A 24,941-nucleotide genomic window follows, 5' to 3' on the forward strand; every position below is an offset into this window, starting at 1 on the left:
CATGCAGTGTGGTGACCGGTTTCCCGATGGTTTCGTCTAGGCCTCCTGGACAACCTCTGATTCTAGGTTCTCCCGAGCCAATCCCCCATCAGACAGCTCCCGGTCTAGGATCCTCTCAGCAGAAGGTTGGGACCCAGCCAGTCGCTAGGGCCCCTCTCTTGATTAGGATGAGGCTCCGCATGGTGCATGATCCCAGTAAAGCAGGCCACGGTGGCAGGGCCCATTGATGCGCGCACCCTGAATGTGGGTACCGCACCTGGAACTCGGGTCCCGCACAGAACAGAGCGGCCAAAAGGCGGTTGCCCAGATTTATCCCCCTCCCAGCATGCCCAACGAGGGAAGAACTCCTCTGATTGTCTGCTAGGAGAAGGTGGGTCTGTCAGAACCCCTCTAGCGCCAGCTGCCGCCCGGGGGTGATAACGCACCCCTGGAGCGCAGACTGACCCACAGGACAAATTCTGAAAATTGGCAACAGCCTAAATCTTCATAAACTGTGAATGGGAGTAAATTAATCCTCCCATTCCCACTTATCTAGCGTAGTGCCCGTACTGAAAAGTAAGGGGGCGCTACACACGTAACCACTGGCTACGGAGTTTAGGCTGGGTTCATACTAGAGCAGACAGCTACCAGAGCACTTTATCTGTCCGGAAGCTGTCCACTCTTGTCTGCACTAGGGGGTAGTGTGGAGCACAATTAAGCTCATCTTATGGCTCTTCATTTTTGTTGTTTTGGACAATCTTTATTTGAAGTGTAAAAAATGTACACTTCATTTATGGTGCTATACAGTGTCATGCGATTCTGTGCGGTGCGCTGCAAAAAAATTCAGCATGCCTACAATTTATTGCAGTACACTGCGGCACAGCTTTGGGCTGTGTTGCAGTGTGAATGGGATACATGCTATCAATCTATCCAATGAAGAGCCAAGAAGACCTGGCCGAGATCCAGCGCGTTCTCGACACGGGATTTCCGAGGGCTCAAGTAAGTAAAATGGGGGGGGGGCTGGGGGGCTTGTAATTATCAGATTTTTTCCCACCTAAATGCATAGGATGCATTAAAGGGTTTGTAAAAGTTTGTTTTTTATTTTCTAAATAGGTTCCTTTAAGCTAGTGCATTGTTGGTTCACTTACCTTTTCATTCAATTTCCCTTCTAAATGTTTTATTTCTTTGCCTGAATTTCTCACTTCCTGTTTCTCCTCAGTAAGCTTGCCCCCATCATCTGAGCTGTTCTGGCTGGGGGTTAGTCAGCCAGAACAGCTTACTGAGGAGGAACAGGAAGTGAGAAATTCAGACAAAGAAAACAAAGAAAAAAAACATTTAGACGGAAAATCGAAGGAAAAGGTTAGTGAACCAACAATGCACTAGCTTAAAGGAACCCATTTAGAAAATAAAAAAACAAACCTTTACAACCCCTTTAAGGTGAAAAAACAGGAAGGTTTACAACCACTTTAAGAAAGTATGAAATTAATGTGGTTCCTTACCTGAATATGAATAATTATGCATTCAGTTTTAAATAGATACCATAGTAAGCTTATTTGTGGGGCTTTCTATGCGTGAGAAAGAAAAAGGGGCCTATAGGGCTCATTCACACCACTTATGTGCAATGGTTCACTAGAGTGCCATTCACAACACACCTACGCTGCTGTGTCCTGCAGCTTGTATTAATGCACTGCAGTGAGCTAGCAAAAATGCGGTAGGTGCAATTTGTGGACTGTTATGGTGCGCTAGGCTAGGTAGTGCACATTAGAGTGCGATTTACTGTGCATATGTTTAAATGGAACTAAACCTGACTTGTCAAAAACTGCTAGCAGGCAGCTCTTTACTGCAGAAGAGAGATGCTATGTCTCTTGTGCAGTAATACACTCTTGCCCTGCCTGCTCGCAGTTTTCCATTGAAGGTATACTGAGCTGCACAGCTCAAGGTGCATTGTGCCGGAATGACTGACTCCCGTGTGCAGGCATGAGATGATGTCATCCCCCACCAGCCAATCAAGAGGCCAAAAACCCGGCACCTAGGGAGAAGAGGACAGCAGCCAGAAAGGGATGTAACTGCCACATTGCTGGAAGGCGGAGATGAGTATATTCAGGAGTTCTGCTTTAGGTGCATGCCACAGGCAGCCCTTGTGTGAATTAGTGCTTTAGCTTGCTTGTTTTAGGATCTCTCTTCAGAGGGAACCAGTGGAGGTTCTCAGATCACCAGAATATAAACCAATTTGGTGGCTAGTGTACAATAGTAATGCCTGCAGAAAACATTGGAATGCTGAGAGGGAGGACTGTGCTGTGCTCCCTATGCATTTCCAGGCTTTATTTGACATTTTGACTGGAGTACTCCTATTTCTTTCTATATAAGGTTTATATCACTACATCACTTTTCTATCAGAATTGCCATTCAACCATGCCCTATAAATCACATGCATATTTGGGCCTCTGCCATTTATAGCACCCTCCATCATGTTTCCATCTTCTTTTATGGCCACACATTTTCAGTGATGACATCATTATTGTTTATAAGACAATACAGGTCTATGTAAACCTCGAAATGAGAAAACTTACTATGGGATAGGAACAACATTATTTTAAGAATTTTCAACTTGAGGGGAATTTAAAGGTAATTGAATCTTTCAAGTGAAGCTAATTACATTGTTAAATTGGATGCCTGCATTTATTTATATAGTGATACCAACTGTGTGGTGTCCCCCAATTTGCCATCCTTCTAATAGATTTGCTAATGGCAAGTACTGCGTAAACACTGCCAGGAATAGGAACCACAGAACATATTTATCTCAGCTTGACCCTGTCTAGATAAGAAAACCTCTTTCACATAACTAATGATGTGGCTGCCATATCAGATGCCTCCATTTAAGAGCTGCATACTATTAATGTGTCCGTGTGCTGAATATAGATAACTCCTCACTGCAAAGGAATACATTGTGTTCACCCAACATCTCACTAAAATACATCACCATCACCATGAACGGTGTGTTGCAAACTAAAAAATATATATGTATATTATATATACTATATTACCAAAAATATTGGACACATGCCTTTACACGCACATGAACTTTAATGGCATCCCAGTCTGTAAGGTTCAATATTGAGTTGTCCCACCCTTTCCAGCTATAACAGCTTCAACGCTTCTGGGAAGGGTGCACACAAGGTTTAGGCATGTGTCTATGGGAATGTTGGACCATTCTTCCATAAGCACATTTGTGAGGTCAGGCACTGATGTATGAGAAGGCCTGGCTCGCAGTCTCCACTCTAATTCATCCCAAAGGTGTTCTATCAGGTTGTGGTCAGGACTCTATGCAGGCCAGTCAAGTTCCTCCACCCCAAACTTGCTCATTAATGTCTTTATGGACCTTGCTTTGTGCACTGGTGCATAGTCATGTTGGAACAGGAAGGGGCCATCCCCAAACTGTTCCCACAAAGTTGGGAGCATGAAATTGTCCAAAATGTCTCTTGGTATGCTGATGCCTTAAAAAGCCCCTTCACTGGAACTAAGGGGCCAAGCACAACCCCTGAAAAACAGCTCTAGACCATAATCCCCCCTCCACCAAATGATTTGGACCAGTTCACAAACCAAGGTCCATAAAGACATGGATGAGCAAGTTTGGGATCGAGTCCTGACCTCAACCCGATATAACACCTTTGGGATGCATTAGAGCGAAAACTGCGAGCCAGGTCTTCTCGTCCACAACAGTGCCTGACCTCATAAATGCACTTCTGGAAGAATGGTCAAACATGGGTATAGCAGTTTGTTGTGTATGGGGCTGATAGCAGCAGCCTGTCAGAGTCCCCATGCTGACCCATGTCCATAGCCAAAGGCAACTACAATGAGCATCAGAACTGGACCACAGTTCAATGGAGTTAGGTGGCCTGATCTGATGAATCACATTTCCTTTTACATAATTTGGATGGCCAGGTGCGTGAAATGATGGGTGCATGCAAATAACAGCCGCTGCTTAGCCTGTATAAAGTATTGAAAGCCATTGCTGTTTACATGTAGCCACACACTAAGCGGGTACCTGCGGTTAGGGTCGTGTGTCTGAGCTAGGCTTGCCACCTCATCCCTTTTAAACCCGAACACATATGAATTACACGGGTTCTGAGGCTATTTTAATGCAGGTAAGGCACCAAGTGAGATTAATAACCACCTTAAATACCCACAGAACCTGTGTAATTAATATGTGTTCGGGGTTTAAAGGAATGAGGTGGCAACTCTAGTCTGAGCCTGCACACATCTGACTTGGAGATCTGCCCCTAACCACAGTTAAATGCTTGGTGTGTGCAGGCTGAGTGACTGCTACTATTCGCATGCACCTGTCATCTCAGCAGCAAGAATCCACTGATTCCACTAAGTGATTCCACTAAGTGGTTAAGGAGGAAGAAAACCCTGATGGATGTTACTTCCTCTTTGCTTCGCATAGTAGCCCATTATGTGACACTTACCTGCAGGAGAAGCCCGTCCTCCTCGCTAGTAGCAAGCGTCCATTCTTCACCCCTCTTCCTTCCGGGGCCGCGAACTCTGGCTTTTTGACTGGCCGGAGTTGCATGCGCGCGGGAGCCGCTTTTAACGGCATGAGCCGAGATAGGAACGGCATAGCGTGCCCTTTCTAATCCTAGCGTATGCGTAGAAGAAATCACCATACAGCGATTTGCAAATATCTCCTAGACCGTGCAGGTCTGGGAGATATTTCAAGTACCTACAGGTAAGGCTTAATCTAGGCTTACCTGTAGGTTAAAGCAGTTGTAAAGGGTTTAAAACCACTTTAAAACAGGTGGTGAGGAGGCAAGACAATGCCTCCTTATTTCCTGTCAAATGCTCTCTCAGGAGCAATCCTGATGTGGATAGCTCTTCATAGAGCCGCACTAGTGCAAGCTAGCCCAGAACTTCTGTTGGGTTTTTATTTTTTTTCTCTGTCCCTGTTGGGGTGTTTTCTTTTACTTCCTACCCCAGTGGCAACATTGCCAGAAGGACAGAAAATAAGGGTAAATCTCCCTATGGGGACACTACAATAAAAATATGTAAGATATTCTAACTCTTTCCCGCCACATAAAGATTAGGTTGGACTTATACTCTACATTGCAACATAGTTCATATATATAGCCAGAACATCAATAAACCATTTCAAAGGTTTAAGGACTTTCATGGGCACCAGTAGCCCCCTGGGTTGAGCTGCTCAATGGAATTCTTCTGCATCAAGCTCCAGAAATGTACTCTAAGCACTTGCTTTTGGTGCAAATATGTGCAAAGCCAAAATGTCCCATAGTGTGCATAAGGGCATGCGGGTTAAGATATAAAGTGTCCTTCGCGCTACTATGAGCTGGTGATAATATAAAACCAAAACAAAAACGTAAATGCAGCAAAACCTAGTAGTGTTAACCATACACAAGTGCAAAAATATCAAAAGGAGGGGTTTTGCGCAAAAACTAAACACTAAAAAAGAAAGTGACGGTAATAAGTGATCGTCAACCAAAATATTCAAAAATGATTAATTCAAGTGAAATAGATAAATATATATATGTGGAAAAACATATAAAGGTGAAACACATGCTAAGTGTCCACTAGGTGAGGAAATTTACAGTAAACTGCCAAGATAAACAGAAATGAGGGCTACGTGTCCACTGTACAATATGTATCTGGATGGCAAGGAGAGATGTGATCTTATCCATAAAAGGGCTCCCAGAACTCTCACCTCAAAGACTAGGGTCTTACAGCATCAAAGATCTCCTTGCATCCTCCACCTCCTTGCAGTAATAGAACCTTCCCACCTATCACACTTCCCTGGTGCTTCTCTGGCCTCTCCAGCTGTCCACAGCCTGCTCTCTGTGATGCTGACAAACACCTCCTCGATATTCCCTAATAAACACTCCGTTCCAGGGACGGGGGGGGGGAGAGAAAACAGAGAGCCTCCAATGGTGTAGTAGGTAAAAAGCAGGGGGTCGTTTTTTTCCAGAAAAACCTGCGCTTACATCAATCATAAATGTAAAGTGCAATGACAGGTGTGAAGCGCCTGCTTACGTCACTCCAGGTGTACGTCTGTCCACGGCCAATCCCAACGCGTTACGACACCGCCACGTGTCTTCATCTGGGGAATATTTTGGTTGACGATCACTTATTACCGTCACTTTCTTTTTTAGTGTTTAGTTTTCATGCGGGTTAAGAATTGCTACAACAAGGACATGGCTGGATCTACCAGATCAGTCACACATTTCTTCCCAATAATACAATTACAATACAGATCACTACAATCAATACAAAAGGAATCCCATATCAGCATATTTACACAGCGGCAATACTCTATGATTGATCAGAAGCAATAAAAAAAGAGCTTGGTAGTGATGACACAGCTACTCCCTGTTACTATGGTGACATGTCTAGCAAAGGTCGGTACTCTATGATGATGCCACTGTTGCTATGGTGACCCCTCTAGAAAAACTCAGGCCTCTGTAGCGATGACACTACTACTCCCTGTTGCTATGGTGACTTGTCTAGAAAATGTCAGGCCTCTGTGATGAGGACGCTACTTCTGTCTGTTGCTATGGTGACCCCACAGGAAAAGACCAGGCCTCTGTAGTGATGACATTGCTACTTCTGTTGTTATGGTGACATGTCCTTTGCTGCTCTAAAAAAGGACTATGGTGTTGCCTTATGAGGAGTAATCTCCATTAGCAACCGGGAATATTTGTATATATATATATATATATATATATATATATATATATATATATATATATAGTTTAGAATAAGAAATAAGATTAGTGTGTATGTAATATTGTTTCATTAAGGGGTTAACTTGGCTACATGTAAGTATATGACAGGCTTTGCCTGAGAAGATGTAATCCATTTAACAGTTCCCCTTTGACAATGCAAGAATGTTGGGTGAGGATGTGCTATGGGAGACGCTCCGCTATTTACCTATCGTAATATTCAAATGCAAGGAAGAGATACCGTCTGAGTGTGTAGACTTGGTGGGGCTGAATTCATTAGCTAGATAAAGGCCTTGTAGTCCTTGTTAACCAACCATTTATCCATTTCAAAGGGTGTTCGATATGCTGAGAATATTTCTTTCATTTGTTCATGAAGGAACAACTCTTCAAACTAATTATCACTAAACTCATTAACCCACGAGAGGAGGTGCTATTGAGGGGCTGAGCTAGGCTAAATTAAATTGAGAGGAAATTGTCTAATCTTGGAGGAGATACGCCCAGAGGGAGGAGAGGGCTTACCAATCAGGATGGCCCTATATTACTGGGAATCACAGACAGAGTAGATTAGGGTGACCAGACATCCCCAGTTTCAGGGGACAGTCCCCTGATTAAGGACACTGTTCCCGAACCAAGTCTGTCCCTGGTTTTGTCCCCAGATTGGATTTAATAAGGGGCAGGGGCAGAATTAAAATAAAAAAAATCTAATTACACACCCCCGCTCCGCCGTGCCTACTAGCATAGGGGGGTTGTTTTCCCATTATCTGTGCCCCTTTCTGATGATCATGTGCTGGTCGGAGCGGAGGGAATATTTCTTCAGTTTCTTCTGCCTTGGCTCAAATCCTGGCCATTCACCTGCCTATCTCCTTGCCTTCCCTGGCAGAGTGATCTTCCTCCCCTCCCTATCCAGTAGTAGCCGGGGCCTGAAGAGTAATGCCGCGTACACACGATCATTTTTCGGGTTGTAAAAAAAATACGTTTTTCAGCCTCTAGAAAAAAACATTTTTTTTTTCAACTTCATCATTAAAACGACGTTGCCTACACACGATAGTGAAAAAAAAATGCTCTAGCAAAGCGCGGTGACGTACAACACGTACGACGGCACTATAAAGGGGAAGTTCCATGCGGATGACGCCACCCTTTGGGCTGCTTTAGCTGATTTTGTGTTAGTAAAAGACGATTTGCGCTTTTCTGTCTGTTACAGCATGCTGAATGTGCTTACTCCATTACGAACGGTAGTTTTACCAGAACGAGCGCTCCCGTCTCATAACTTCCTTCTGAGCATGCACAGGTTTTTCACGTCGTTAAAGCCCACACACGATCATTTTTTACAACCCGAAAAACTACATAGTTTAAAACGTCATGAAAAAATAGAGCATGTTCGAATTTTTTTTTGACGGTTTTCAGAACTTGAAAAATGCTCTGAAGCCCACACACGATTGTTTTAAATTACATTTTTAAAAAACGTTGTTTTTTACAACCCGAAAAATGATCGTGTGTACGCGGCATAAGACTTGAGAGGCTGTGAGGGGCGGCGACGGGCAGCGAGTCGCAGATTGTTGCCATTACTAGTAAAGAAAAAATATGTCCCCGGATTTCATTTTAAAAATCTGGTCACCTTAGAGTAGATGGAGTCATATAGCTAGATTCAGAAGTCTGAGGCTGCATTCACACCTGAGCGTAGCGTTTTGCGGCAGTTTTTACCGCGATTTGCCGCGACAAAACACTGCGCTTTTTACCGAGATTTTTTACCGGTCTAGGGTCACCAATGTAAAACGCCCAAACGCCCAAATTCGAGCGACAAAAAAGGGTCCAGAACTTGTTTGGGCTTCAGGCGTTCGGCAACAGACGTTTTGTAGTGGAGATGTGAACCATCTCCATAGAGAATAATGTATTTTTTCCCCTCTAGCGTTTTGGGGCGTCGCGCTTCAGGCGACAAAACGCTCAGGTGTGAATGCAGCCTGAATCTGCGCCAACGCAAATTTAAGCGTATTCTGGTAACCAGATACACTTAAATTAGGCTCAGATACGAGTGGCGTAAGTGTCTTACACCGTCGTATCCTAAAGTGTACTTTTTAGGCTGACCGCTAGGTGGCACTTCTATTGCGGTCGGCCTAGAATATGTAAATGAGTAGATAAGCCGATCCACAAACGTACGCTTGCCCGACGCAGTAAAGATACGCCATTAACGTAAGGCATTTTCAGGCCTAAAGTTATTCCATCAAATAGCTGGAATAGTAATGTTAAGTATGGCTGTCGTTCCCGCATCGAAATTTGAAAATTTTACGTCGTTTGCGCAAGTCGTCCGTGAATAGGGCTGGGTGTAATTTACGTCCACGTCAAAACCAATAGGACCGTGCGATATGGGATATGTGGGATATGGGATACTGGGATATGTAGGTCAATCACGTCAGGTCACCCCTCATTAACATAAAACACGCCCCCTTGTAGTTTGATGAACATACTCTGTATTCTTGTATTTTAACCCAGTAGTATACTTAGGTTTTGTGCTGCCCTAGGCCTGACTAAACTTGTGCACCCCCTAATTTAAATATGACCCACCCCTTCCTATCAAGGCCACACCTCTTCCTGTTTAAGACCCACCCTGACATTTTCATATTACTAGTTAGTTCTGAGGCCCTGGGAGGGGGCACAAATTTCTGATAATTTTATGGAGAGGACTAAGAAGATATAACCATGCCAATGGTGCAGCAGAAAACATATAGCACAGTGAGGAAGGGTTGTGGTCCAGGATGATAGGACAGTCAAAACTAGAAGCGGCACCCCCCCCCCACACACACAGTTGCGGAATGTCTGACGCCCGTATACCACTTTATGGGGACGCTAGACTAATTTGCCTCTCAGTTGAGTCCACCCCATAAGACTGCCACTACACTAACAGTGTATCGCAAGCCGGCGGGGACTCTTTCCGTGCTGCCCCCCTGCAAAGTGCTTCCCTAGGCCTGGGCCTTGTCGGCCTAGGCCAGGATACAACGCTGTTTTAACCTACTATTTCCTCCTTTGGTGTAAGAATATAGATAGATGTTTGTGTATTAGATAGATGCTTTCAACTATACTCCAATAAATGTTATTATGTTAAGGCTTTCACCTTTAATCAAACAAACTCTCATTTAACCCACATCATATCTGAGATATTAAATCTCAGACCCCTTTCACACTGAGGGCGTATTGCAGGCGCTATAGCATTAAAAATCAGCTTTTAAAAAGCTGCTCCATTGTCCCCAGTGTGAAAGCATTGAGGGTTTTCACACTAGAGCGGTGCGCTAGCAGGACGGTAAAACAAGTCCTGCTAGCCGCATCTTTGGAGCAGTGTGTATACTGCTCCTCCACCGCTGCTGCCCATTGAAATCAATGGGATAGTGTGGCTATACCCTTTCTCGGATGCTAGCGGGGGGGGGGGGGGGGTAAAATCAGGGCACTGATTATCAGTCCTGTCCCAACAGTGCCCACCAGTACTGCCAATCTGTACCCACTAGTGCTGCCAATCGGTGCCCATTAGTGCCTCCTCATCAGTGTCACCTATCAGCGCCACCTATCAGTGCCAATCAGTGTCGTCTCATCAATGCCCATCAGTGCAGCCTCATCAGCTCACATCAGTGAAGGAGAAAAAATACCGACTTGCAAAATTTTAAACAAAGTATTAAAAGGTTTTATTTATTTTTTCAAAATCTTCGGTCTTTTTTCGTTTATTTAGCAAAAAATAAAAAACACAGTGGTGATTAAATACCACCAAAAGAAAACACTATTTGTGTGAAAAATAAAAATAAAAAAATAGGTACAGTGTTGCATGACCACGCAATTGTCATTCAAAGAGTGACGGCACTGAAAGCTCACATGATCCACCATCACACCTCTATTCAAGCTTTACCAATTGGACAGAGCCTAAGGTTGCTGACAGGTGAGTTCCATGTGGTTTAAACAGAAATTAAAGTTGTCTTTATCATATACTTATTTCATACTTTCGTAAATAATCAATTTTAGTATACTTGGTGCTGCAATCTTCTTGGGTAGCTGTCATTTTGATTGTCTGATAAACCCACTTGAATTCACAATGAAACCACAACGTGAAATGGGAAATAACTGCCTTTTGTACACTTAGCAATTTTAATGACAATGTGTTGTTGCAGATTTCTGTTTTTCACTGCACCAACGTTGTGAATATTTCATTTTTATTACTGTGTTTTATTAATTTGTGATCTTTACATGAAAGGGTTGTGCTGGATCCATGTGGAGGCTTATATTTGGATGAAAATGGGACACAGCAGAAACAGTGGGCATGGTGGGATTCCAGTCAGCACGTGCACGCTCCTCCTTTTCAGCCAATCACCTTAAAGCTCAATTCCAACATTGAAGTCAAAATGTTAACCCAGGATCGTATTTTTTTGACATACACAAGAGAGAAGCAGAAAGTAACATTCAACGTTGGGTCTAAACTCATGGTATGTAAAAACAACATTTTGTGTTGAGTATATTGTGGAGTCGGTTTAAAGACACAGGCCCAGATTCTCGTAGATCGGCGTAAAACTGGGCGGGCGTAACGTATCTGATTTACGTTATGCCGCTGCAAGTTTTTCAGGCAAGTGCTTTATTCACAAAGCACTTGCGTGTAAAGTTGCGGCGGCGTAACGTAAATCACCCAGCGGAATTCAAATTCGGCGGGTAGGGGGCGTGTAGCATTTAAATTAAGCGCGTTCCCGCACCGAACGAACTGCGAATGCGCCGTCCGTAAAATATCCCAGGGTGCATTGCTCCAAATGACGTCGCAAGGACGTCATTGGTTTCGACGTGATGGCGTCCAGCCCCATTCACAGACGACTTACGCAAACGACGTAACTTTTCAAATTTCGACGCGGGAACGATGGCCATACTTAACATTGGTTGCGCCTCATATACCCAGGGGCAACTTTACGCCGGGACAAGCCTAACGTAAACATCGTAACTTTACTGCGTCGGCCGCGCGTACGTTCAGGAATTCGCGTATCTAGCTAATTTGCATACTCGACGGGGAAAACCACGGAAGCGCCACTTAGCAGACAAAAAAAATTGCATTTAAGATCCGACGGCGTAAGAGACTTACGCCTGTCGGATCTAATGGATATCTATGCGTAACTGATTCTAAGAATCAGTCGCATAGATACGACGGCCCAGATTAGGACTTACGACGGTGTACATGGCGCTGCGCCGTCGTAAGCCCTTTGAGAATCTGGGCCACAGAGACTACTTTGTGAGAGTATTTGTAGAAACCTGTATTGCGACTTCTCTCCTCCTGAAAATGCCTAGTTCCCTGGTTGCCCTGCTAATCCAAAAATGTTAGTATTTTCAAAATCATTGGCCATTAAGCTATAAGTAAACCCAACCTGAATGTCCTATAGTTTGCTGAAGCACTGCATTTGATAAACTGTTTTTAAAAAATAAATTACTATTTTCACTTTTTTTTTTTATCATTCTTTGGTACATCTAAGTAATGCTGGGTTCCGTCTGCCTTTTTGCAGCCACTTCTTCTCTACCTGCATGCATTTTAGCAACGATTACATGGCATTATTTAGGGTGGGTTTCCTAAAACACTGAAAATATTGGAAAATGCCTGTGTACTGTAATGTACCCTTTGCACAGGCACTTTTTAGTCTTCTGTGGGGAGGGTGTAACAATGCAGAGAAACAATTTGGAGGCAGGGAGAGAGCAGGCAGAACAACACATTTTTTTTTGTCTTTGAATGGCTATGTTATCTGTTTAGAGAGCCATAATTGTCACCCTAGGCTGTTCGTCTGATATGGACTACAAACGTATTTGTATCGCTTTATCTCCATTACATGGTGGGGGGCAGGCAAGGCAATTGGTAGTTTACAGAAAGCAACAAGGACACTCCATTTCTGCCATGATTAACAGATATTTCTGTATTTACTAAAAATGTTCTTAGCTTGAATAAAAAAGAAAACTCAAAGTGGAATTCCATGCAAAATCTAAAATCCCTGCATCTATAGACACCAGGGGCCAGATTCACAGTGAGAGTACGCCGGCGTATCTACTGATACGCCGGCGTACTTTCAAATTTGCCGCGTTGTATCTTTAGTTTGAATCCTCAAACCAAGATACGACGGCTTCTGGCTTCGACCCGACAGGCGTACGCCTTCGGATCGTAGGTGCAATACTTCGGCGCCCGCTGGGTAGAGTTTGCGTCGTTTTCCGCGTCGGGTATGCTAATTAGCTTTTTCCGTCGATCCACGAAGGTACGCGCGGCTGTCGCATTCTCTTACGTCGTCGCTAGTCGGCTTTTCCCGGCGTATAGTTAAAGCTGCTATTTTTCGTGGCGTATAGATAGACTTGCCATGTTAAAGTATGGCCATCGTTCCCGCGTCAAATTTAGAATTTTTTTTTGCGTAAGTCGTCCGTGAATAGGAAAGGACGTAACTCACGTCTACGTTCAAAAAATTACGTTGGTGCAACGTCATTTCGCGCAAAGCATGGCGGGAAATGTCGAAACGGAGCATGCGCATTTCAATCGGCGCGGGGACGCGCTTCATTTAAATGAATCACGCCCCCTACTCGCCCAATTTGAAATCCGCGCCGAGAAATATACAACGCCGCCGTAACTTACGGCACAAAATATTCCTGGATTCGAAATTCCGCCAGGTAAGATACGGCGGAGTAGCGTATCTCTGATACGCTGCGCCAGGGCAATTCTTTGTGAATCTGGCCCCAGGGATCTAACACTAACCTCTTTATCCCTGTAAATAAAAGATGAGAATACATACCTTTTTGGAAGCCAATCTGACCCGATCTGCAGCACGGAAGCTCTGCAGAGGACAAGGACGACAACGGCCGTGAAATGAATGGGAAGTTGCGTCACCCATAGAGTTACTATGGGGCTTCCGTTGTCCTCCGTCTCCTCTGCACCCGGCTGACAGCTCAGCATGGGATTGGGTCAGAGGAGGTCAGATCAGCTTCCAAAAAGGTATGTATACTCATCTTTTCTTTACAGGGATAGAGAGGTTAGTGTTAGATCCCTGGTGTCTATAGATGCAGAAATTTTAGATTTTGCATGAACTTCCACTTCAAGCCGGGTAATCGTTTTTTTTTCCATTCAAGCCAGCAGGTTGAATGGAAAAAAAAACTGACAATTCCGGGCGGAGCCGCTGTACCCACGATCTGACATTAGTATCGCAATCTCCCCATCTGAGCTCTGAATTTCTCCACCCCAGTTAGCTATAGTTTGTGAAATCGCTAAAGTGACAGCAGTCTTGTTAGCAAAGGAGGTTTTTAAAAGAGTCTCCAAGTGCTTATCCACCGAGTCTTTAAAGGATGTGTACCCTCAATAGAGATGGTAGTGTCAGCATTAGGCACAAGAATGGCCTGGTCCACTATTAGGACAGCTATGTATTGCTAAATTCTGTGGCCCAGTTTCAAGAAGCTATTGCGCCCGCGCAACCATAGGTTGCGCGGCGCAATAGCTGTTTTGCTCCCGCGTAGCGAATGCCCCTGATTCAGGAACATCGCTACGCGGACTGCAGCCTAGGATATGACAGACATAAGCCTCCTTATGCCTTCATATCTCAGGCTGCATTCTTGCGTTGGCCGCTAGGGGGCGCGGCCATTGTGATCGGCGTATAGTATGCAAATTGCATACTACCACCGATTCACAAAAGTTGCGCGGGCCCTGCGCACGCAAGGTACGGAGTTTCCGTACGGCGACTTTAGCGTAAGGCTGCTCCTTCTCACAGTAGGAGCAGCCAATGCTAAAGTATAGCCGCCCTTCCCGCTCGTGAAATTTAAATTTCACGTCGTTTACGTAAGTGATTCGTGAATGGCGATGGACGCCATTCACGTTCACTTAGAAGCAAATGACGTCCTTGCGACGTCATTTGCCGCAATGCACGTCGGGAAAGTTTCCCGACGGAGCATGCGCTGTTCGCTCGGCGCGGGAGCGCGCCTAATTTAAATGATTCCCGCCCCCGGTGGGATCATTTACATTAGGCGCCCTTACGCAGGGCTAATTAGCATAGCGCCCGCGCAATTTACGGAGCTACTGCTCCGTGAATCGCGGGCAAATCGAAATATTTGCGTGGGCGCAGAGAAAAATCTTTGCCCTTTGCCCACGCAAATATTGCGCGGATCTACCTGAATCTGGGCCAGTGTCTATAGAAAAACAAGGCTTCAAATCTATCAAGAGGGATAACCTCTCCAAATTTGGCCAACCATTTAATAAGGCCTCATTCAGACAGGCGCTGACACCTGACTTGACTTACATGGGCATTTTTTTTATGAATAAAACAATGGATATTCCCTCGCTACCTGAGCTAAACAGTATGTAATATTTGGTTGCAGCAAACACCGACCGGGACAAACGCCACCCAAAAATGATAAAATAAACCAATATATGGTGCTGCACTCAAAAATAAAGTGCTATCATGACCAGTAAAGTGCTAACTGTATGAGGTCATGAACATACAAATATGTGTGCAAATAATTATAAATTTCATACATAAAATTACTGCATAAAAAAATATTAAAAATTTACAGTGCAAGAAAAATATACAAAATTCATACAGTAAAAACTAGGTAAAACAAAAACAAGGCGCAAGCTCGCGGAAAAACTTCACGTCCGGTGTCCTTGTATTCCAACACGTGTCGTCACGATCACGTGACTTCATTAGGGTACCTCATCATTAAACTTAGCACCTGAATCACCAGCACTTTTCTCTGAAAACACTATTCACTTTCGAACTTTAAATAAATTTTAAGTTTTTCAATATTTGCACTTTATTATATGTAGATTCACAGAATGAAGTTTAATGTATGAATTTTGTATATTTTTCTTGCACAGTGGATTGTTTTATATTTTTTATGCAGTTATCTTATGTATGAACATACAAATATGTGTGCAAATAATCATAAATTTCATACATAAAATTACTGCATAAAAAAATATTAAAAATTTACAGTGCAAGAAAAATATACAAAATTCATACAGTAAAAACTAGGTAAAACAAAAACAAGGCGCAAGCTCGCGGAAAAACTTCACGTCCGGTGTCCTTGTATTCCAACACGTGTCGTCACGATCACGTGACTTCATTAGGGTACCTCATCATTAAACTTAGCACCTGAATCACCAGCACTTTTCTCTGAAAACACTATTCACTTTCGAACTTTAAATAAATTTTAAGTTTTTCAATATTTGCACTTTATTATATGTAGATTCACAGAATGAAGTTTAATGTATGAATTTTGTATATTTTTCTTGCACAGTGGATTGTTTTATATTTTTTATGCAGTTATCTTATGTATGAAATTTATGATTATTTGCACACATATTTGTATGTTCATGACCTCATACACTTAGCACTTTACTGTTCATGTTAGCACTTTATTTTGGAGTACAGCACCATATATTCATTTTTGATTTAATGCCTGCATCCACCCCGAGCTGCATGCAGGCTGTGAATTGTAGCAAATCAGCCTCTAACTACACCTTGTTCAATTAAAGCTTTAACAATAAGCTTAATGGAATCGGATGCGAACGAGGGTGCACGGACACAGCCACAGCCACGTGTCAAAATAGGACAGGCACACAGAAGCAGGTGCACAGACCAGAACACTGTAGGGGGGATTCACTAAAACCGGTGCACACAGAACCTGGTGCAGCTGTCAATCGTAGCCAATCAGCCTCTATCTTCAGCTTGTTCAATTAAGCTTTGACAATAAGGGTCCTTTCACACGTGTGGACCGTTCGTCCGTTTTTTCATACGTCCGTTTACGGACTGCAGTGCTTTCCAATGGGATAGCGTACATTAGCGGATGAGCATCCGCCAACGTCCGTTAACATCCGTCTCCGTTAAGCTCCGTTTTTTTGAACGGAAGAAAACCCTATTTTTCTTCCGTCAAAAAAACGGAACGGATGAAAAACGGATGTTAGCGAACGATCCGTTTAACATCCGATCCGCTAACATCCGTTTTTCATCAAAATATGTAATAAAAATAAAGTTCTAACAAAAAAAAAAACGGATGAAAAAACGGATGAAAAACAGATGAAAAACGGATATAAACGGATGAAAAATGGATGACAACTGATGAAAAACGGATCAACTGATGATAAAAAACGGTCCGCACATGTGAAAGACATAGAAGCGGATTGGTTATTATGCACAGCTTCAATGGATTCTGTGTGCACCAGTTTTAGTAAATCTCCCTGTGTGTCTGCATTCGCACTAACATTGCACATTGCTTTGATCAATAAATCAACAGTAACCAGCATATGGCAAGAGGGTAAATAAAAGAACTTCCTTAAATGGTGGAAGAGAGGAATTTCAAGGCGTCTGGCAGAAAATCCACATGCTATTTGGTTTGTGTCACATTTGGTTTGTGTCACAGTGGCAATTCTGTTGGGGGAGCCGAGGTCGCATCAAGCTTGGAGGTCAGACATGGTGGCTGTGAATTCCGTCTTAATCAAACAAGTCGCATGCAGTGTGCCTGTAAGGGAGCTGTAGTTTTGGGGTCTGTGCAGTGACAGTGTTAGACCTTGCTCCGAACCGAGGGAACCACTTGTAACTTGAGAGAAACTTGAAAGGCCGTAAGTAAACAGTTACTGTGTTTCTCCGAAAATAAGCCTGGGTCTTATATGAATTTTGGCAACAAAAGACACAGTAGGGCTTATTTTCGGGCTAGGTCTTGCCATCTAATGTGCTGTCTTCCACCCCCCGCCTACCCCCTCCCTCCCTGTCAGGAATCCCCCAGTGTGAACTACTTGTAATATCCAATAATCCACTATATTACAGTAGTATATATTGAACAATGTGTGTGTTTCGGTCATATAAATGTGCCAAATACCTTTTGTTATAGCGCCACTCAGTACTTCTGTGACCCGCCGGAGCTCTCTTCCCCACTCTGAGCACTGCAGGGGGGGGGGGCGTACCGAAGGTATTTGGCACAATTATATTACAGAAACGCACACATTGTACATTATATACTCCAGAAATAGAGCGGATTATTGGATTTTACAAGATTTTAAACTAGGGCTTATATTAGGGGTAGGGCTTATATTGCAGCTCTCCTGCAAAATAATGCTAGGTCTTATTTTCGGGGAAACACGGTATTAGAAGTGTTCATTGAAGGAAGTACTTAAATCTGGTAAAAAGATCGTACCAAAATTTTATACAAATGGAGAAGGTGTCCATCACTTAAAGTGTTACTAAACCCAGGACCCTGCATTCACTATATCTGGTCTCCCACAGTACACAGACCATGGAAATGAAAATATTTTATTAAATAAAAACTGCTAAATAAATTTTCTCATCAGCAGTATTGTGACTTCTATCAGTGTCTGGTTATCATTTGTGGGAGGAGTTTTCATTCACCTCTGACTGTGCTATGAGGCTGAATGACCCCTGACCCCACTGTCTGGACAGTGTTGATCTGCCCTGTGGCAATCACATGCACCCTCCCAAAAAAAGAGAAAAATACTCTCCAGTAATACACACCATACTGAGCATGTGCAGAGTGCCCCCAAAACTCTGTACTATCAGGAGATAGATCGGGGACCATGGAGGAAGGGGAGGATCAGAGAAGACAGAATCAAACAGCCTTTTTACACAATGCAGAGGATTAACCCCTTAGGTTCCACAGTGAGTATAACTGCATATACAGACTGATTTTACTTTTGTGGGTTTAGTAACACTTTAAAGACACTAGCAAAAAAACTGGCACTTCACTGAGTTCTATGGGGACACTAGGGGTGAACCCCAGCTAAGATTTTGTCAATGTCCAAACACCTAGAAGCAGCGGCACATAACCCATGATCTATGAATCTATGCCTGCGTCCTGTACTGTCTCATAAACATATTTTTTTATTATTATTTTTGTCTAAAGATTACATTAAAAATAACTTTTGCAAGAAAATATTGCCCCAAAAAAATGCCTAGGTTGTATGTATTGTTATCTTTAACTATGACAGAGTTATTAATATGAATGGTGCACAATGCACTTCAACAACATATATATATGCTTTGCAGTGCACTACAATGCACAATAACACAATACTGTGCATTGCATTGCATTAACAAAAATGCTGCAGGTGCAATTTTTGGTCCATTATTGTGAATAGCCATCCTATTCAAATAAACAGACTGCTTTAACAATATGCATGCTAATGTGCTGCCATAGTGGGAATGGGCCCTTATGGCTGATAAGCTGAGATGGATATATAAAACCAACAATTCAAGAACATTTCCAGCCGCTACAGTTTCACATACATTGCCATTGTGTTTTTATTCTTCCTCTTGCAGTTAAAAGACCCTGACAGTCTCTCCCAGCTGATGTCAAGGACTGCTGACGCCAAGTGCTACCTCTGTTCAAAACATCTTCAAATCAGCATTCTTTTGAATAACATCAGAGACTTATTAAGGATCGCACACAGTTCCCATAGCACTATAAAGACAATGCAAGAGTATGTAAAGCAGCTGCAGAAGTCACTTGACTATATTACTGGACTTGCTAACAAACTGTCAGATTCTGTTGAAAAGCAAAAAAATCAATCAATACAACAAAATGTGACCACAGTGAAGAAAAAGCCTCACAGGACGCCATTGCTGAAAACTGAATGTAATGTGCTAGAAACCAAGAAAGGCAGACGAAAAGGCAATGGAATGTAGAACGCAATAACCAAACAGGAAACAGATTGCTTAGTTTTGTATTTCCAATCACATTTCATCATTGCTTTAAAGTTCACCGAGTGATCATTCTCATAATTGTCATGGTAAACACTTATCTTACCACAATTCATAAGCAACATCAACTTGGAATTTAGCTAATTGTATTGTCTGTTGTGTACTAAGCCAAACGATTAACTTTAAAGGGGAGATCCAGGCAAGCAGCTAAACACTAGAGCTATTAATCGTTAAAAAAAACGTGATCTCCCTTCTTCAGAGGTGGCTCTTTAATTAGGAAAATTAGGCGGTCGCCTAAGGCCTTGCACTCACATGGGGCCCCGCGGCCACCTAATTTGCCTCTGCTCAATCACTGTGTGCTAGATCCGTGCATCTTTCTGCAGCCATTTTTATTTGCTTGAATTTTGGGGCCTCCATGTCTAAGTTTTGCTTAAAAGGGGTTGTAAAGGAAAAAAATGTTTTCCCTAAATAGCTTCCTTTACCTTAGTGCAGTCCTCCTTCACTTACCGCTGTGATAGACGTGAAACTAAAATGAAAATTTTATGTTATGATTAGAAATATTGAAGTGTATTTCGGTAATATTTCTTTAGTGTACTGCTTATTTTCCTTGATGAAGATTTTGTCATATCAGGAATGAAATGAAGAGATATGTGTTTTAAAGTTATAATTACATCTTGGAACCTAAGGTTGACCATACAAAGATATGTTATTAAAAACAGATGTAACCCTCCCTCCTGGATTCCTCAGTTGTAACAGGAAAAGCCTTCCCATCCCACTCCTTCTCACTCAGACCGCTTGGAAGGAAAATGTGCAGAGCTGAATGAACTTTTTTCTACACTGGATGATGTGGGCAGCATGCCCAAATATGGACTTTGACTTCCCCTTCTACACACTCAGAGGAACTTTGAATAGTGTAAAAAGAGACTGAATGGGAGTAATCAGTGGGTGGTATTGAGGATTGGTGGGTGTTTCTGTTTAATTGTGAACCAATGAAAATGCATTTTGTGCTTGTATGCTAAAAATAAAGGCAGCTGCTCATACGGCAGCCATTCTCTTGGCCGTTGAAACATTGGAAGGTGAGCATGTGGTCTGTTTTTATTCTGTTCATAGATTGCATTCATCCGGCAGAAATGTTTACCCCTGAGTTTATCATCAATTAAGTAATGATTCCTAATCAGTTGGCCGCCCAACGTTTGTTTTGCTCTATTGGGAAGATGCAGCACCCCGGGATGTGGTGGGGTACGTCTGTACGGATGGTGACTGATCACCTCCATGGCTGCGTTTTTTTTTGCAGCGATCTACTTCCGTGCAGACGCACTTCATTCTTTTGGTCGTGCTGCGCCTTACCCAATCAAAGATGGGGGGAAAAGATTTCTTGAGCAAAAATATTTAACCCATCGTTCTTTTTCTGCCGGTTTGACGTTTGTGTCTGTTTTATGTCTTTGATATCTGTGTTTTTATGTTTCAGTGTTGTGTTAGTTTGAATGTGACTGTTTCAGGGGTCTATGTCTGTAGGCGGTGGCGGACAGTATTTTTCTTTCAGGGGTCCTGAGCCGGTGACGCATGGTAAGCGTGTCTTGGGGTGGAGATGTTTATGTGTGCATGTCTGTCCCGGGCTAAGTGAGGTAGTATGCACATGTCAATATGTCTGGTCTGAAAGAAGAGGATTTGGGGGTTCGATAGTCGCTAAGACGAGCGGACTGAGTTTTTCCTTGACTGAAGTTAGTTCAAGGTGGTGGCTTGGGTAGTCGAAACGGAATAAAGATAGCCACTAAGGAAGTTGGATCTTTATGGGTTTGCTATACATATGGCTTGTGCCATATGTGTACCAAATCTCTTTAGTCAAAACGGAATAAAGATAGCCACTAAGGAAGTTGGATCTTTATGGGTTTGCTATGCATATGGCTTGTGCCATATGTGTACCAAATCTCTCTAGTCGAAATTAGAAGATTGGGGTTCGTTTTGCCTTCTTTTGGGGGGGCACTGAGGGTTTTACATTTTTGGGGTTAGTGGTTAAACTTTATGGGATTAAGCTAAATTGGGGTTACATTTTTGGGGTTAGGGGTTAAGAATTAGGGGCTGAAAGAGCCGTGTATTTTGTGTGTTTTGTGTTGTTTTATTGTCTGTCCGTGCGTTTTTTTTTACATGCATTCTTGTTCTGAGGGCTGTTAGCAGCCCACTTTAAATGGGAGACGAGCACACACGCTCTGCAGCCAATTTGTTTACCTTTTTCCCTTCCCCCCCCCTCCCCTCTCCAGGCTGTGTGGAGTTCTATCAGCAGACTTTTTTTTTTTTGGAGTTTCAGATTTCTCTGCTGGAGTAACGCAGGCAGTCATGGCCCCTACCCTCCCCCCCTCATTTGCAGAGTAAGCTGGCTGTGTGATAACAGCCGAGAGTGTAGCTGACAGTTTTTTGTGTTTGTTTCTTTGATAGATAACGGTAACTTGCCTTTATTGATTTCAGAAAAACATAGTAAAATAGTTTTTTGTTTAAAAAAAAAAAAAAAACACATGGGTCTGGTGTTCTCAGCAGCTGCTGATGTATCTTTTTGATTCACAGAACTTTGAGGTTTTTGGGATAACGCAGACTATTTTTATATCCGAATCTATGTGTACAATGGGGCTTATTGTTATTTTTGCTGGTTTTTTTTTATATACTTCTGGGATGCCTCCCTGATATAATATATACTCCTGCCCCCTCCCTGGTGGGGGGATAGAACTGGGTGTGTGAGGAATGTGGGAGGTCCGGACCCCCGCATCCTGCCCGCCGTGAGCTCTGCCACATTTGCAAGTTGGAGGATAGCCCCCCTCTCTCCCCCCCCCCAAGGACGACAACCTAGGAGACAGTTTTTTTTGTAACACAGAGTTTTTTTTTAACAAAAGGTTGACTTGGGATATTGCACTGTCTATGTCCGTTAGAGTCTACGATTTCAGTTGCTTTGTCGCAATTAATAAACGGTAATCAGTAAATAATGGGATATTTCTCCTGAGGTTTAAAAAATATGGAACAGACATTTGATGCACATAATAAGCAATTGTTAAGTCTTTATTTTACAGTTAAAATCTTCTACAGAGAATTAATTTAGGTGAATTATTTCGTCCCGTTTTTTTATCCTTTTAATCGGATAGATTGAATGCGTGTTCTGTGGGGACCTGTCCCATCTGGGTTGCCCACTTACACTTACACTGACGATGCCATGCACTGTATTTTGACTTGATACATAGAGGGCTTTTTGCCAGTTTGGTTGTTGTAATGTGATACCCAGGGCCTGTTATTGTCTTTTCGTTTCCCTCATGTTCTGCCCACGATGCCTGCTGGAAGCATGGGCCCCGCCCGACTGCTTGAGGCCGTGCCCCTTCTTTCCCCTCACGTTCTGCCCAACTGTATGCCCGGCTGGAGGAAGCATGGGCCTGCCCGGATGCTCTTCCCTGCTGAAGGCTTTGCCTCATTCTGAACGCAGATGGTGTCGCCTCCTGCCCGCTGCCCATACTGGATTCTGTGCCCTCCGGCCCACGGGCCTTCTTCTTCATGCCCTCCTTAGTCTGTCCAGGGGGGGGTAACTACAATGCCACTTCGCTGGACAGACACGTAAGGGAGGAGAATGATGTAGATGGGAGTGGCAGACCTACCTGAAGGTAGAATCCACTCATATGCTGTCCTGTGTGCTCCGACCTCAATGCCTTGACCTCATGGGGTGCCCAAAAGCGGTAGAGAGAGTGTGTAAATCCTGGCGTTCATGACTACAGAAGCTGTGTTCACAAGTCACAAATGAGGGATGAGGAGATTCTGGGTATCACATTGGAACAGTAGAACATTTTACATAGTACATTTAAATGGTTTTATTCCACATGCTGTGCCATGCCATCCTCAGGGTTAAGTGGGTAAGTGGCCCCAAGGGGGGAGCATTCAATACATTATCCCTTTCTGAAATCTTGTTTGAGACAGTCTCTAGATTAGATTGTTATGAGCTATGATTATGTGACCGCTTTTGAAAATAGGTAACTAATATTCGTGTACGAGTTTTTTTTCTCGCATTCCTGATGTAGGTACCGATAATTACCAATATCCCCTGGGTGATGATTAAGAGGTTCCTTCGAAAATATTCTCTGGAAGATGAGTGATATTATGGATTGTGCCGCCCAAATCTGAATGAAATTATATATCTTGTTTCAAATACATGGGATTGTGACCACTGGGGTTTGTGGGTTGGAATATCTCAAAGGGGGGTGCCGGTTACATGGGGTAATTAGTTAAATAATGTCAGAGTGTAAAGAAGTTCTCTAATGAGATAATTAAGTTTAATTCTGCCTGTAAATGTTTATGAATATGTTTACCCAAACAACTGAAAATGTATTATGACATGTCAAAACATGCATGGGATTAGAACAAAGGTTTAATGGGAAAATTGTTGATTGAGATTGTGTGAAGAATTGTATACAATTCAGTAAATGGTAAACAACATGGTATTTTATGTTTAACTGAAATCCTACAGATCTGGTTGTAAGAATTAATAAGTTGAGGTTTGAGCAATGTTTACAACAGATTCTAAACTTGGGTTTGGTTTATTATAAGGTTCCCCAGGAAAAATATTAAAGTACGAAAGTTATGTTCAATCTAAAAACTTTATAAAAAAATATTATTATAAAAATTGTAAAAATAAAATTAAAAAATAAACAAGTGTTAAAAGTTATTATAAAATGACATTTCTGATAAAATATAGATTGTGAGTAATTATGAGTGACATTATCGAAAGAAAACAATGGTCGGTTCATGCGCAGGGACTGGTCAGTGGATTTCATGAGATTTGTCCTCTAAGCGATCTTTTTTTCGTTATTATAGTTGGGAAATGTCGTTGCATAATGTGATGTACATGATTTTTGGCAGATGTACAAACCAAATATGTTTTAAAATTTTTGAAAAAGAGTTAAAAATGAGAAAAACGATGCAATTCGATTGGATTGTATATGGTCTAAAACTTGTACAATCTGCTCCAAGCATGGGGGGGGGAACAGATGTTTCCTCTTAAGAGCTTGTTTAAGTGATTTTCCCTAAGAAGATGCTGGAGATCAGATTACATGGTCTGACACACTGTATCAGTGCTAGCGTTGAAATCAGACACACAGTGTAAACATCCTCAACTTTGCCTAGTTTGAAGGGAAAAATAATTAAATATCAGAGTTTATGTTAAGTAAACTATGGAAGCGTATTATGAGGGTAAATCTTTCTTTAATAATAAAAGGTAATTTGTACACAATCATTAGAAGATCTGAAAGAAAGCCCTTATTAATAAAGTATTATTTTTCTCTTTCTTTTCCTTTCTTTCTTTTTCTCTCTCTCTCTCTCTCTCTTTCTTTTGCTCTTTCTTTCTTTCTTTCTCTCTCATTCTTTCTTTCTCTCATATGTTACTAAACTGTGGGTTTTTGAACCATTTGGTTTGAAGAATACCTTACTTTGAGGGTGTCATTTTAAAGAGAATGATAATGGTGTTAATCTGCATAGCTTAAGAAAGTCAGTTAAAATAGTTTAAAAATAAAAATACAATGGATAGATGATGCAG

The 24,941-nt window shown here is 42.5% G+C and overlaps 1 protein-coding gene across 1 annotated transcript in view; it reads left to right on the top strand.

Moving 5' to 3' along the window:
• ERICH6B (glutamate rich 6B) overlaps positions 1-19,686 on the top strand; it is a 53,763-nt gene extending 34,077 nt beyond the window's left edge. The window contains exons 3-4 of the mRNA XM_040341272.1: positions 10,939-11,167; positions 19,004-19,686. Of these exons, the coding sequence (XP_040197206.1) occupies positions 10,939-11,167; positions 19,004-19,369 (595 nt within the window). The 3' untranslated portion in view covers positions 19,370-19,686. The remainder of the gene's footprint in view (positions 1-10,938; positions 11,168-19,003) is intronic.
• The last annotated feature ends 5,255 nt before the right edge of the window (positions 19,687-24,941 follow it).

This window comes from Rana temporaria, chromosome 2, assembly GCF_905171775.1.
Source record: "Rana temporaria chromosome 2, aRanTem1.1, whole genome shotgun sequence".
Lineage (NCBI taxonomy): Eukaryota > Metazoa > Chordata > Amphibia > Anura > Ranidae > Rana > Rana temporaria.